Source organism: Danio rerio, chromosome 20 (genome assembly GCF_049306965.1).
Source record: "Danio rerio strain Tuebingen ecotype United States chromosome 20, GRCz12tu, whole genome shotgun sequence".
Classification (NCBI taxonomy): Eukaryota; Metazoa; Chordata; class Actinopteri; order Cypriniformes; family Danionidae; genus Danio; species Danio rerio.
In genome coordinates, this window is record NC_133195.1 from 51,878,750 (window position 1) to 51,895,341 (window position 16,592).

General features: G+C 33.6%; 3 protein-coding genes across 3 annotated transcripts in view; 2 read left to right on the top strand and 1 right to left on the bottom strand.

Moving 5' to 3' along the window:
* Positions 1-932, top strand: part of gfus.3 (GDP-L-fucose synthase, tandem duplicate 3) — a 36,219-nt gene extending 35,287 nt beyond the window's left edge. Inside the window, exons 9-10 of the mRNA NM_001077284.2 lie at positions 205-304; positions 404-932. Of these exons, the coding sequence (NP_001070752.2) occupies positions 205-304; positions 404-459 (156 nt within the window). The 3' untranslated portion in view covers positions 460-932. The remainder of the gene's footprint in view (positions 1-204; positions 305-403) is intronic.
* pax1b (paired box 1b) overlaps positions 1-14,662 on the bottom strand; it is a 93,942-nt gene extending 79,280 nt beyond the window's left edge. Inside the window, exon 1 of the mRNA XM_073933824.1 lies at positions 14,441-14,662. The gene's annotated coding sequence lies outside the window, so the exon portion shown is untranslated. The remainder of the gene's footprint in view (positions 1-14,440) is intronic.
* nkx2.2b (NK2 homeobox 2b) lies at positions 8,010-11,899 on the top strand. Its single transcript, NM_001007782.2, has 2 exons — positions 8,010-8,448; positions 10,785-11,899. Exons 1-2 carry the CDS (start codon positions 8,253-8,255, stop codon positions 11,300-11,302), a joined length of 714 nt encoding a protein of 237 aa, NP_001007783.2. The 5' UTR covers positions 8,010-8,252; the 3' UTR covers positions 11,303-11,899.
* Positions 14,663-16,592: the final 1,930 nt, after the last annotated feature.

The following is a 16,592-nucleotide window of genomic DNA, read 5'->3' on the forward strand; positions in this document are numbered from 1 at the left end:
GTAGAGGTAAACGGTAATAAAACATGATGAAAATTGTTATAAATAATATTTTACGTTAACTTCTAGCCGGAGCTGTATTTTTTAGCAAAAAAAAAAAAAATCAAGAGTGAAGAAAAATTACAATTAAAGTACTTCTTAAATGATATAATTTCTGTTGATAACGAAACCTTAAAACACTTTAACAAATCTTAACCATCGGCTCAGTACGACACCAGTAAAGCTGACGGCCAGTTCAAGAAGACCGCCAGTAACGCCAAACTGCGCCAATACCTGCCAGACTTCCAGTTCACTCCGTTCAGAGAAGGTGATCAGTCATAGACTATATGAGTGTGTTTTACTAGGAGTAAGCTACTCTAAGAGTTAAAAACGATAAAACATTACAAATGTTTTTCTTTTCTTCCAGCCATCAAGGAGACGTGCGATTGGTTTGTGGCCAATTATGACATCGCCCGTAAATGAAGATGTTGAGTGCTGGGAGCCATATAAACGAAAAGCCATATTTTTATACTAAAGCTTTAATATAATTACGTCTTAACTTTCTTTTCAGGTTTGGTTCAGTTTTATCTTAAAAAAACACATTGTTTGGGGTGAAGCAACCTTCTACAAATGATTAGGCTAATAAAAACTGTTGGAATTTCAGTTTATCTGTCACATGATCTTAATGGATTGTTACATTTCTAATAGACATCCATAATGTATTAAGAATTTTTATGCATTTTCCAACAATAATTTCACTTCGTCCATTTTAAAATCCCTTTGGGCATTATGATTTAATTTACTGGATTTTCTATCTTTTCTTTTAGGATCTTATTTGATTTTTACAGTATAATAAACACTTTAATGGAATTTCACTTTATCCTATAGGATATTTTTAAATCTGTCAATTGAATATTTTCATTACACTGCAAATAAATGTTTATTAGAAGTTTCCATATTTGATTCACAAGTGTTTTCCGTTTATTTAGGGTTGTAAATTTAGCTTGATCTCTGTTCTGCCGACTTTTGATGTTGCGAATTCAACTCTACAGTTAAACAAATTGACTTTTATTGACATTTTAGTAGTTCGAAATAATATGTGTAATTTAACGTCTACCCTTACCATAACTCAACCCACCATCACATTAATGTAAAAACAGTAATTATACCGAGTATTATTTGCATTATTTATTACATTAAGCTACCCATTAATTGTAGGCCTATATATGTTATTGAATACTACCACTACCATAACCACACCCATGCCTGTAAAACAGTAATTAGGCTATGTTACACCTAGAATTTATGATTTATTACATTAGCTACCCATTGACTTCTAGCCTACCCATCCCAACTCTAAAACTTACCATCACAGTAGCTAATGCTAATTATACCAATTCATATTATTTAGCCTATTACTCGTTGAATTATATACGTCTACCCCAACCCTCACAGTATGTAAAATTATAAATTATTATTGCAGTGCAGATTCAAGAAATTTATGCTATATATGCGAGTATCCGCAGCTGTCTCCAGACTTATGAGGGCGAAAGCTGCGGATAGACTTGGCATGCGCACATCATGACATAATTTTGTGACACTGTACATAAACAATGAATTTTTTTTCAACAGTGTGAGAGGTAGGTTTAGGGTAGAGGTAAACGTTAATAAAACATAGTGAAAATGGTTAGTAAATAAATAATATTTTTCGTTAATAATCTCCTGGCGGAGCTTTATCCCCTCTAGCATAAATGTACCTTCTCACTTCAAGAGAAAAGAAATTAAAATGCTTTTGATGTTGCAAATTCAACTCTGCAGTTTAACAAAGTGAACATAATATATATATATATATATATATATATATATATATATATATATATATATATATATATATATATATATATATATAAACATACATACACACAAATATATCTTATTTTATGTTAGGACGTATTTATAAGTATAGCCCATTTATGTGTGAGCTCAAGACCGGCAGTGGCGTTTTGTTTCCACGAGGTGGAGTGCTAATAAAATAAAGCAGTATTTCTCATCCAGGTACCACCAGCTTTGCACAGTTTCCATGTCTCCTTAACCAAACACACCTGATTCAGATCACCAGCTCATAAGCAGAGACTGAAAGACCTGTAATAAGTGTGAGAGCAAAAGGAAATATTCAAAACATGCAGTGTTGGGTACATGATGAGAAAGACTGAAATAAAGTATTTCAATACACTACCTGACAAAACTCTTGTTGCCTATCCAAGTTTTAGGAACAACAAATAATAACTTGACTTCTAGTTGATCATTTGGTATCAGAAGTGGCTTGTATGACAGGCAAAGGCCTCTAGATTACGTTTATTTTACCAAAATAAAATATGATCATGACTTGATTTTTAAATATTTAATTAGGACAGTGAGCTCTGACTTTTCTGAGACAAAAGTCCCGTCACTGAACAGAAACAATCTCCAGTATAGAAAATAAAGTCATACTGCAGTGGAAAAAGAATGAATATTGTATATTTTAGGTCATTGTGATTTATTAAACTAAGCTAATCATGTTCTAACTTAATTTTATAAGTTATGCAAGCTGTTATAAGTCAGTTTAACATAATATAAGTTAAATTGACTCATAAGGTTAATTTAATTCAGCTTACATTTTTAAGGCAACCAGGAATTTTTGGTGTACAAATAACTGATTACAAGAAATTGTTAATCCAAATATGCCACATCAAAGCCGTTTATGTAGGACTCTTTTTACTTATTTATTTTTTACTGATGGTTGTATTTAGACAACTACTTTAGAAAACCAGATTATAAAGTCGCCAAAAAGAGAACTGCTGAATATTGTTACAAAAAGTTACGATAATTCGACACTAGGTGGCGCTCTCGCACAACGCAACCCTACAGGAGGCGCTCGCACTCAAATCAGCTTTTTTGTTTGTTTTACATACATGTAGCTATCCTTTGTCATAGTTTGAGGCAACAAATACATGTAAATACAAATAAATCTGCAACATAACACTTTACACTTTCCCTTTTGCATAAATAATTTAAATGTATGTATCTCATGTTATATTGTGTTATATAGTGTTGCTTTTAAAGGAAGCTTATTACAAAATTTAAGCATATCTTAATTTTTAAAAACAAAAAACACACAAAAAAACATACATTCAGTTGAATTTCCTTAAGTTTTAAATTAAAAAGTTTAATTGTCAAAATAAGTTTTGTATAATAGTTATAGTTGTAATATATTAGGCTATGAAGTCACTTTATTTGCCTTAAATTTTCGGTTCTTTCAAATTACGGTACATTCAATTGAATTCAGTTAAACTCTCCTTCACAAACTGGATGTTATTTACCATGCAGCAATTCGTTTTGTTACTAGTGAATCATTTAATACCCAGCAAGCAATTTTGTTTCAAATAGACGTCTAATAGAAATCTAAATGTGGACAGCTTGGCTGAAACAAGGATAAAGTTGTGCTGTCAGTGAAAATCAAATAGACATCTAAGAAAAGTCTAAAACTAGACTACTCATCAAATTGACAGATTAGACAGACTTTATATGTGTAGTCATAAATTATGTTTATTTGATGAGTCTAGTTTTGGCCTATTCTTAGACTTCTATTAAGATTTTCACTGACAGCCCAAATTTCGCCTTGTTTCTTAACATTCAGAAAACATGTGGAAATCTGCACTCTAGTTGTTTTATTAACCCTTGTATACCTAAAGTTCGCACTTCATTTGGTCGCTATACTCTTTTCAGTTTTCTGATGCTTGGAATTATTTGCAGCAGACCTTAAAGCTCAACACTTTTAATATAGCACAATACACTCTCAGAAATAAAGGTATGAGAGCTGTCACTGGGTATATTGGTACCTCAAAAGTATATATTAGTACCTAAAAATTTAAAGAGGAACACTTTTGTACTTTTAGGGTACTAAAATTTACCCTTAATTTAATAATATGGACTTTTTAGGTACAAATTTGTACCTTTTGAAAAGGTACCACCCCAGTTACAGCTCTCGTACCTTTATTTCCTAGTGTGTATATAGTGTACTCTCCAAAAAAAGGGTACAATGTTGTACCAAAGAAGGTACAAACCCTTGTCACTGGGGCAGTACCTTTTTTATGGAACAAAATTGTACCTTAAGACAAAAAAAAAAAAAAAAAAAAAAAACATTGCATTTTGTACCTTTAAGTATGATTGTACCATGGGGAAACTAAAATGCATCTTTGGTTTTTAAAACTTGCATATACAATATTGTACCTTCATCAAAGGTACTGCTTTATAATCACCTTTATAACCAATTAAAACTTCATTTCATTGACTTAATATTAAAATAGAAATAGAATTATGCAAAAGTATTGTAATGAGATTTGCACAATGTTTTATTAGTTTTACAATACTATAATGTCTGCATGAACACTTTGCATATGCAGGACTTTTGCCAGCTTATGCGTGTAGTGAAAAGCAAACACCAAAAGGCGTGGATATCAATAACGAAACTGTATTTATCAGAAAATGCCTTTCGAATGTTTAATAAAAATGCCGTAAATGTTTAGTTTACAATACCGATAGTTTTGTTTTACCCGTTGTTTTGTATTATATAACTTAATAATTAATGTTTATGAGTTTCTTTAAGCATTTGCTTGTAATGATTCGTGTTTTTATATGGAAATTATTCATTAAATTACTTTTCCTTTCCAGTAATATTTATTTTCATAGACAGTGTAATAAAGAAGGAGTTGTTCAACACTTATGTACCTTTTATATGAGAACAATTGTGTACCTTTACTTCAGCTGTACCATAAAAGGTACAGAACAGTATCATAATTGGCTTTTTCTGTACCATATAAGGGACAACTTTTACAAAAGTACAAAATTGTTCCTTAACGAACATTAATTGTACCACCTTGTATCTTTTTTTTTGAGAGTGTATTATAGTTAACAGAACAAGATCACTGTGCTTGTTTTTATTTTTTCTTTGGTTTTATATTTGATTATCTGTATTTGTTAAATTAATATGTTTGCTTGTTTGTTTGCTTGTTTGTTTGTTTGTTTGTTTGTTTGTTTGTTTGTTTGTTTGTTTGTTTGTTTGTTTGTGTGTGTGTATACTTTATTGTCCCTCAAGGGGAAGTTTTCTGTGGATTGTGGGCAGGTTCTGACATGATAAAAATTATAAAAAACAAACATGCAAAAGTATTACATTTACATTACACAAATACAAACATATGCATAATATCGATCAGTGTTCAATAGTCTGATTGACACTGGGATAAAAGTGTTCTTAAGTCTATTTCACTTCCAGGGGAAGGTTCTGCATCTTCTACCAGAATGTAAAAAATCATAACATGGGAATATGAGATGGATTCTTCAGAATTATTTTCGCTTCATTTAGAGTGCATTGCTCGTAGAATGTTTGATTACTGGTGAAAATTTCTGATCCTATTAATCTCATAGTAATTCTGATAGTAGTTAGATTTACAGAAAGATTACCATACTATGTAGATAGACCATACCTGATGACACTCTCAAACACAGCCTGATGAAATAAGTATATGATTTTCTTGTCAACATCATAGAACCCTAACATTCGTAGAAAATAAAGTCTTTGATAAGGCTTTCTAATTTACATGGGTGTTCCATGTTAGAGCCCGATATGTAAATTCCCAAATGCTTGTATGACTGAGTGATTTCTTGATTATGTACCTGTACAAACACTGGTAAATGCTCGACAACACACTTGGGATCAAATATTATTTCAAGTGTGCTTTCCAGTATTTACCATTGTTTGTACATAACCAATAAAACACTCTGGTCATACAAGTATTTGGGTTATTGTATTGTGTCCCTGCTGCTTCCTATCTGGTTTGTATGTTGCCTCTTGGCCAGGTCGTCATTGTAAATGAGAACTGGTTCTCATTTGACTTACCTGATTAAATAAAGGTTATTAAATATCGCAGTCGTGACGTTTCTTGTGTTATTTTAACTTATTGAAATGACGAGGAAGGATTCAATTAAATTAAACATAATATATTTAACTTGATTTTAACTCAGTTTATTGTATGGAAAGTTTAGCTATAACCCAAATTTAAGGCAGCATCTGAAAATATTCAGCTGTTTCAATCGGAAAATCATCCTTGAGATTTGTTTTGTGCAGTTTTCTTAAAAGCTTGATCTGTGTACAAGCCTCAATCTTTAAAAAGCACTTGGCTAAACTCCTATTCTCATTCATTAACAGTAAGCGTCTTTTTAGATCACACCTGCTAATTAATTGTCAGGTCCATGCAACGTGAGACGGAAATATGTGTATTACCGAAGGAAATTATAACTGCCAAAAACACGCAAACATTTCGCTATCTAGTCTAATCTGGTTTTAAAAAGACAGTCAAAGCCCTAAACACGAATGAAGGGATCGTTCATTGAAGCCAGTTGAATGCCATGACAACAAGGAACGAGCTCACTTTTATTTTACCAGTTTGGGTGTATTGTGCGGGGGCGTCAATCAACCATTATTTCTTGCGCCCCAAATAAATGCAAAACCTGATCTAGCACAAAAAACTTCCAGAGGGAGCCTTTCATTGGCCTATTGTCCAGAGCTTAGCTGTTGGTTTGTAGATGTGTTTGCACAGTCCGACCACCCATGACGCACGCAGAGCCCACTGAACATTCACATCACATAATATACACTGTCCGAAGGAGGAGACACCCAAAATCATTTCACAACAACTCGAATAAAATGAGGCGATATGAACAAAACGAGAGCCACACACTCCTTTACATTTAGATGTAGGCTAATTGTGTTGCATTTATTCGTGCATGCATTTTTATGCGTCTAAAAGTTGGGAGGCTAATTAAATAGGAAGCACAAAGGAGTTTGTGCAAGCAATGGAGAGAAAAAACGACAATCTTAAAACATAATTTTCATTGACTATATATATAGACCATTTTAAGGGATGTAAACAATAAGAATGGTCCAAATGCGTTTCCTGTCAATTTCCATAGCTTCAGAAAACTCCAAAAAGCTTCACATGTTGATAAATAATCCTATGGCGGGTGTTTTAATGTAACGTTGTGATTGAATTGCCTCTTGTACGAAATACTTGAACAAGCAAATGTTCATGGGCCAATTATCCCCACATTTAAATTGTCAACAAAGCTTTTATAAGCAAATATTTGTTGAAATTGTTCTTTAAAGAAGCGAAAATGGCTTCGATTGCATTGATTTATAGTTTAACTTCATTTTTGGAGATAAAAAAAAAACGTTGCCTATAGAAAAATAATGAAAACAAATCACAAATGAACATACAAAAAGCAAAGGATTCACTACAGCTATAATGATAATAATGATGATGATAAAATAAATAAATAAATAAATAAATAAATAATAATAAAAATAATAATAAAAATCTACAAAAGTTTCTGAATGCATTTGTAAAATATTGTCTGAGTGTGTAGCCTGATATATACTCAATAATATATGTCGTGCCTAAAATAGACGCATTGGCTTGTGATCATTTAGTGAAGTATAACGTGCTTCAGCCATCAATTTATTTTAAACATCTGAATGAATCATCAACGAAAAGCTTTTAAGCACCAGACTAAAAGTATCGATGACCTACATCATATATATAGCTTGAATTCTGAAGGAGGTCAGTATAACAGGATTCGGCTCTTGTCGTCAAATATGGGTTGATGAATTTGGTACTTGACTTAAGCTCTAAACAAAATATTGACCCAAAAGGTTTCCATAATTTGTCCACTTGCCACTTTAACCAACCTAATTTCAACACGGACAGCTCGTCATCCACAACGCCACCTTTAATGCGCAGACCAATCACGGGTTAAAATAAAGCGAGTGTTTTTAAAGATAATTATAACGGAGGGTTTCCATTTGCGCCACTGATATGTAAATGCGTCCGGGGGGCATCTCTCCCCCTCTTCTGCGTGTTTTAGTCGTGTCACCTCATCCCACTCATGCATTTCTGATCTTCCGCTGATTGAAGCTCAACTCACTATATTTCACACCCGCAGAAGCGCTCGAGCACTTGACTCCACAGATCCACCCTTAATCGCCAAGGCCGCTTTTTTCCTGGAGCTCCAACACTTATCCACGACCTTAAATGGACCAGACTAATGGATTGGTTCGGTCAAGCACTGTAACATCTGAAAAGCATCTGTGATCCGTGTGTGCGCTGTCCAATAGGAAGGATATTTATTATTTATAACTTCACCGAGAGACCTTCACTGTCGCAGTCCTACTGGTTTGGAAAATGTCCCTAAAGAATTCAAAGTCGGGTTTCACTGTACGTGATATTTTAGACCTCCCGGACACCAACGACGAAGGATCTGTGAGTGAAGACACTGAAGATGAGCAGGATGAAGGACTCAATGCAAATCAGAAAAAACAGCACGACTCCTCTAGAGACGCGCTCTGGCTCGGATCTTCGTGCGGACACAAATATCCAGGTAAGAGTACGCATTTTGATTATTTTAGCCTACTACAATACGCTGGAGAAGCTTATATTCTAATGAAATTAAGTTAAAAAAAACTATTAAAGTGCAAAACAAAAATCATCATCTCTGACATTTTTTTTTTTTTTTCGCTTAATCCCTAGAGATTTTGTTTGGAATCGTACGCACACTCTATATATATATATATATATATATATATATATATATATATATATATATATATATATATATATATATATATATATACATACATACATACACACACACGTTACATTTTCTTAATTGACATCGACGGTTTAAATTATTAAAATCAAACAAAAAGTGCTCAGGGCAGGTATCTTAAATAATGTGTTGGTGCTCAGTGGGTAAGGCATTCCTCAGCATAAACAGCAAAAATCAGTCCAAGGCACTCGAAAAATGTGGAAAAAATATTTAAAAGCGTTTATTTATACGACTAATCCTTAAAAAAACCGCCCTCAAAAACAGCAAAAACTGCCTTCATCATGCCTAAACTTCAAAACACAAGGATTATGTTATATAATCCATGTTAATGACCATGTTAATAAAGGCCACATTTTTCGAGTGCCTTGGACTAATTTTTGCTGTCTATGCTGATGAATGCCTTACCCACTGAGCACCAACACATATAGTGCTGTTATCAACACAGATTGCTGTTTAAACTTTAGCTTATTATCCACACTAATCACACAATTAGACGATTGTAACTGCACTCTTGGATTAGATTCAATTTGTTTATATTTGTTGTAATTATATTTTTGGATTCGCCTTTTTATTTAGGCTACGTATATGCTACTGTGGTGAAAAATACAACATTGAGTTCAATAAAGTACAACAAACAGCTTAAAAATTAAGTAGGCTATAATTTTCTTGTTTTTATAAAAATATAGGCAAAAAAAACACAAAAAATATTTGTTGTTTGCTCAAACTATTTATTTAAAATTAGCTGAAACAACACAATTCTTGAGTTTATTGGGGGGACACAATTTAATTGTTTTGTTCAATCCACTTAAATTTGTTAAAACCAGCAAGTTTACTCTGTTCCTTCACGTTCATTCAGTCGTTTTCTTTTCGGCTTAGTCCTTTAATAATCGCCACAAGGTCGCCACAGCGGAATGAACCGCCAACTTATCCAGCATATGGTTTACGCAGCGGATGCCCTTCCAGCCGCAACCAAACACAGGGAAACACCTATACACACTCATTCACACACATACAATATGGCCAATTAAGGACATCTAGCATGTCTTTGGACTGTGGGGAAAACCAGAGTACCCGGAGGAGACCCACGCCAACACGGGGAGAACATGCAAACTCCATATAGAAATGGCAGCGACCTTCTTGCTGTGAGTCGATCGTGCTATACTGCGCCACCGTGACGCCTAGTTCCTTCATGTTAACCCAACAAAAATAGATTATGTGGAACCCAGCATTTTTTTAAAGTAAATAAACTTTGACATCCACAGAAGCAAAAAAAGTAGGCATATTTACTTTATTATTAAAATGTACTTAATGAAAAGAGTGACTCTTTTAATAACTCTATTTAAAAACGCTTGGTTAATGTAACCCATAGTTGGGTAAAACATGGATAAACCCAGCATCACTGAAAAAAGTGTTGCATGCAGAACTGTTGCAAACAATTTACTTGTGTTGAATTTAAACAAACAAATTAAGTTTAACAATGTTCAACTTAATTTGTTTGTTTAAATTCAACACAAATAAAATGTTTACAACCACTTAACGTAAAAAATTGAGTAAATCCAAGGAATCATCTCTGAATAATGAATCATCTCTGAATAATTTTTTTCAGTGCAGTTGAGTTAAATGCATTAAAATGCATAAAAAAAACAATGTTGGTTCACAAGAACCGAGCAGTTTGACTGTATGGACCTTTAGGACTTTTAGGTTCTTCTACAAACAAAATGCTTCCAAAACCTATTTTAAATGTTTATTGCACATACAAATAAAAGTGAAGAAGCGTTTTAAACATCCATAACATTTTAAAACCAAAACGCGTTTATTCGTATTTTACTTTCCGATTATCAGATTAAAAAATGGTTTACTTTTTACTTCTTATTTTATTTAGGTAACCCAAAATGGTGTGTGCACTCAACCCCCTTCAATATCCTCTATTTTGAGTCAAAATATAAGTTTTGTACAAAATATGTAATTTGTTGATCTATAAATGCCAATACTAAAGCTTAAAATGTGGACTATTTATCTACATCGCTTGTAAAACCCTTAATTTTGAAAAGTGCATGGTATATTGTGGAATCAAACTAATTTAGCCAACAACAAATTGTTTTCCACAGTGCCGTCAGCATCTCCAGAGGAGTTGAATCCAGAACTGTCCGCGGATGAGTCCGTTGACCGGGAAAGCTCGGAGGACTCCGGGAAAAAGCGCAAACGAAGAATCCTGTTTTCAAAGACTCAAACCTTTGAGTTAGAGCGACGCTTCAGGCAACAGAGATACTTGTCCGCGCCTGAGCGAGAGCATCTAGCCAAGCTTTTACACTTGACTCCAACGCAGGTGAAGATATGGTTCCAGAACCATCGGTACAAAGTGAAAAGGGCGCGGGCTGAGAAGGGATTGGACCCGTATCTGCTCTCCCCGCGCAGGGTGTCAATTCCCGTTCTGGTGAGGGACGGAAGACCGTGTCATCTTCTCGGCCCTCAGGACATAACTGCCTCGATTCCTCCGGCAACTGCGCCGTTTACTGCCTTTAATATGAAGCCGTTTCCGCAGATTCACCACAGTCATAACAACATCGTGACACATCTGACATCATCTGTCAATCATCTGGGCCACATGCAGCCATGGTCCTGGTGAAGAGAACACGTACATCGCGGAGACGTCTTGATTTGATGTTTGCGCTTACATGTATTTAGAGCATCTGTGAAATGCCTATTAGACGTCAATCTGAGACGTTAAATATAGACGTACGTGTTTAAGGTATTTACAACTTACAATTACAAGCAGAACTTTTATGACATTACAATGACGTCACAATTGGGAGCAGATCTTTTTATGACGTTTATCAGACCTCTTAACACAGCAGATGTTTTCCAGACCAAATACTTCTTGAAGACGAACGTGTGCTATTTGGGCACGGAGCGCTTTTGTTTTCGTCTTTACTGCAAGGTGGATTCTTTATGTCTATGTTTTCAATTGTCTAATATTGTATTTCCCATCTGTTAGTTGCAATTTAATAAAAAAACAAAAAAAACATACACTTGGGACATCATGTAGATATATTTATGCTGGAGAGTATCTTTTTGTATTGATTTCATTTAAGTTCAGTTCTCTGATATGTTCCTTTTAGTTGCAATTAGAAAAGACTGGGGAAAGTAGATTATAGTATGTTGTTTTTTATTTTATTTGAATAGCTGGAATTATTCAGACTAACCTGTAATAAAAATTGTGAATGAAAAGTTTTTATTGAAAGCTTTTTTTTCCTTTGAATCTTTGTCTAGAGAGAGGTTAAATTTGATTGTGAGAATAAAACAATGTTACAATTTTAACGTCCAATGCACTTTTCTCTGTAGCTGTTTTCAGGGCTCATTTAAGCTGTTTTACAATCATTGTCCCACAGTTACACACGCAGGGATCTAAATTTATAGGCTTACAAAACAAACAATGGGAGTACACTTTAGCGATTAGATGACCTTACTTAAGTAAAGATTACTAAAATGAGTTTACTTTGCTTTAAAAAGTGAGAAACCCCGTTTAATAAGTAAATAAACTATGTGCATATGAAGTTAAAACAGGTTTACTCATTTTTTTAAGTAACTAATTGCTTTTGCAGTGTAAACTAATATAATATATATGTATTATATAATACATCCCTGCTGAAAAATCCAGCTTAAACCAGCCTAAGCTGGTTGGCTGGTTTTAGCTGGTTGACCAGGCTGGTTTTAGAGGGGTTTTGGCCACTTCCAGGCTGGTTTTCAGCCATTTCCAGCCTGGTCTTAGCTGGTCAGGCTGGGAGATGACCAGCTAAAACCAGCTTGACCACCCTAGCCAAGCTGGGAGTCCAGCCAAAACCAGCTATATCCAGCTTAAACCAGGCTGTTCAAGCTAGTTTTAGCTGGATTTGGCTGGTCATTTTCCAGCCTGACCAGCTAAGACCAGGCTGGAAATGGCTGGAAACCAGCCTGGAAGTGGCCAAAACCCCTCAAAAACCAGCCTGGTCAACCAGCTAAAACCATCCAACCAGCCTAGGCTGGTTTAAGCTGGATTTTTCAGCAGGGATATTACAGCTAAAAGAACTCGGGAAATCATGGAACACTAATGAAATATGGGGTGTTTAATAACTTTCAGTGGCATTGATTAGTGAATTCAGGTTGATTTTATTGTGCTATGCTGTCGAACAATAATAAAGAAAGAAACTTGGGAGCACTTAAAACTCAACGAGGTCAAACTACATATTGGCAAATGTCAGAAAATTATAAATACTTCAAATACGAAGCACACACGCTGCATTCTCTTTAAAGACCGCTCGATGGCAGCATTGTATAATCTCTGAAATGAGAAACACCAATTGCACTACTAATGTTGCTTGCAGAAGGTTTCTAACTGGGTACAGAGAGCCTCAGGGGGCCGCGAGGGTGCGCTAAGAGACTATGACTATAAATGTTTCCATTACAATAAAGCTTTATTAAAAAGAAAGAAAAAAAGAAAAAATGTTTATAAATTTAAATAAAGTTGGGTTTGCGGCTGGAAGAGCATCCGCAGCTTGAAACATTAATAAATGGACTAAGCCGAAAATAAAATGAATGAATGAATGTTAATAAATTGTTTATGTATTTTATTAACTTAAGTTAGCAAAAAGATTGTGAAAAATATTAATAGGATAAAGAAAAGAACATCTGTAGAGTAAGACTAATATTTAGAGTAAATAAAAAGTAATAAATTATTTTAATATTATATTGTTAATAAAATTAAAATAATAATAATAATCGTTGTTAATATTATATCATAAAATAAACTATTAAATTTGACTATTAAATGCGATTAAAACAAATTACGAAAATGTATTTTTTATATTTATTTATTCATGTATGTATGTGTGGAGAGGTAAAGTTGGTTTTATATTCGCATATTTCTTCATTTAGAAGTCTCTGTATTGTTTACCATGTTACTTTGAATATTCAAGAGAAATTAGCATCCAAGTGTGACTTGAAAACAACATTAACACTGTTTATTTGACTATGAACAATGTTGTACTTTAATAGTCATTGGCTGCTAATAAGATTTAGCTATTTAGAGTTTGCAAATAATATTTTTTATGAAATTATATTATTGAAGGGAAAGTCCGAATGTGCGAATATAAAGCCAACTTTATCTCTATTGTATGTATTATGTAATTAATTTTAAATAAATTGATGGCTAATCAATCAATAATTAAAAACGACAACCCTTTCGGCTTTAAGAAATTGCTAAAATAATAATAATAATATAATAATAATAATAATAATAATAATAATAATAATAATAATAATAATAAAAGTCTTGAGAAATATCTTTTGACACATTCCAATTCAGTTTCGCCATGAATACCTCCTACACAAACCAACACTTACTGGTTTTGGTTTAAAGAGTACACAGAAAAGAGTACACAGGCCAAATTCAGAGTAGGCCTATACATCAAAGAGTTTAAGAGAATAAAAGAGCAAACAAAAACGTGTTCCTCAACTGTTGTGATTTTCAATACACTCGATCACGCAATGCTTTTGTATGAGGATTGAGCCTTAAAACCACATCAATCACATATTAAAAATGAATCGCTAATAATAGTTCGCCATCTGGACAGCATTTACGGGTCTTAATTCGTTTAAAAAAACGAAATTTCTTTACATTTGAAAAGAACGACAACTTAAATGTTATTCTAACAAGGCCTTTGAGAAACCTATTAGAATTGAAAAACAAGATTTTAAGCAGGCCTAACATCTCAGAAAACAAACTGACCTTGTGTCTGTTGATCTCTTCATGAAAACGCCACATGCACACGAATGTCCTTCAATCGGGTGTTTTCAGCTTCCAGCACACACATTAATGTTCTCGAGACTTATAATGATAAGTTACAGACAGGCTAGCTCAGGTTTGATTTTATTTGGGGAGAAATTTTTTTTTTTTTTTTTTTTTTTTTGGTGAGAAAATCAAGCATAGAATTGTGGGAAGGATGACGTCACGGTGAAGCCCCAAAATGTCGCAAATACTGTGACAAATACACAAATAAAATAAAACATGTAGCAAATAAAAGGCCTAACATGGAAATACTACAGTAATCTATAATAAATTGTAAAGTGTTTTTAAAAAATACTAGTGAAGTCTATTCTACTGTATAGTTAGCCTAAATGAATGATACATACAGGTACATTTTGACTGCACATGCATAGTTTAATTTTGACTACAAACTGTGTTGGATAATACAGAAAAACGAATACAGTATGAGATTATATTGGCCTAATAGTTGTATTTCCATAACTATAGGCACGTACCCAGGAGGGGTTCGGGTGGTTCGAAAAACCCACCCCTCATTGACAAAGGTTCAGAACTGGTCACCTAACCCCACCCCTAAACCCAACAGTCATTGGGTGATGAGCAAATCGTACTAAATTGTACGAATTAGATCGTACGAATTCATACGAATTAGCCACTGAATCAAAAAGTTACGAATAGCCGTGAGATTGTTTGTGTTGATTTATCCCATGTTTTACTTCTGCTATCATAAATTGTGACACTAACCAATCAAAGAATGTTTTAAAAGCAAGAGAAATATTCTGCTGTATTATTATTATTATTACCATTATTATTAATGTTAATATGTTTGAGTATTGTGTGTGAATTATTCAAATCATGGCCAAATTCTGAATGAGGAAACTGGAATGAGCTGGACAATTTGTTATTTACTTATAGGCTTAAATTTTTTATTTAAAACAAGCTTTAACAGACCCATAAAAAAGAATAAAATAAAACTGTACTTTAAAAATAAGTATCTTTTCATATTTCTTTATTCATTTTATTTTTTTTTAAATGCTAATCTCAACATTATTTATTAAACTGTAATATAAAACTTACAGTTTAAATGTATATGTGTAAATAAACACTTAAAATAGGAATTTGGCAAAAAAAAAAAGTGTTATGTTGACAATCCATCAAGCTAATCCAGCAAAAATTGTGCTTGATATCACGAAAATGTAATGTTTAAACCTCATAATTAAATATAAAATGAGGCAAATAATTACAAAAAAAAGTGATTTTAGTTCAGTTTTTCAGAAAAAAAACCCCACCTCTTTCAATAAGCTGGCTACAGGCCTGAACTACAGTTGAAACCAGAAGTACATAGACTGTATAAAAAGGCACATAGCCATTTAAAAAAAGTCAGATGCTTATATGACTAAACTTTTTCTCTTTTAGGTAAATTAAGATTATCATATTTGTTTCTTTTGTGCTTGATAGCAGATTAATGAGAGATATTTTTTGAGAAATTGTTTTAAACTTTCTTTACATACAATAAGATTATTATGCCTCTTAAAAAAGCTCAGATGATGGTGTCAAGGTTTTGGATGTTTCTGATTGGCTAATTGACAACATTTTAGTTAACTGGAGGCACAACTGTAGAATAGTATTTAAGGAAAACCTCAAACTCACTGCTTCCTTGTGTGACAACATGGGAAAATCAACAAGCCAGAATCAACATAAGAGCCAGATTACAATTTGCTAAATTACACTGGGAAAGAGACTAATTTTTGAGACATGTCCTGTGGTCTGATGGAACTAAGATTGAACTGTTTAGCCATAATGACCAGAGTTACATTTGGAGGACAAAGGGGAAAGCTTACAAGCCTAGTAACACCATCATAACTGTGAAGTATGTGGGCGGCAGCATCATGTTGTGAGGCTGTTTTGCTGCAGGAGGGACTGGTCCACTTCACAGCATAGACGGCATCATGAAGAAAGAACATTATATAGAAATACTGAAGCAACATCTCAAGACATCAGCCAGGAAATTAAAACTTGGCCACAAATAGGTTTTCCAAACAGACCATCACCCTAAGCATACTGCCAAATTAGTTTAAATGTGCTTTAAGGACAACAGAGTGAATGTTTTGGAGTG

Coding starts and splice junctions, on each gene's coding strand:
- nkx2.2b (NM_001007782.2), top strand. CDS start 8,253: ATGTCCCTAAAGAATTCAAAGTCGGGTTTCACTGTACGTGATATTTTA. Junction 8,449..10,784: donor GTGCGGACACAAATATCCAG/GTAAGAGTACGC, acceptor TGTTTTCCACAG/TGCCGTCAGCATCTCCAGAG.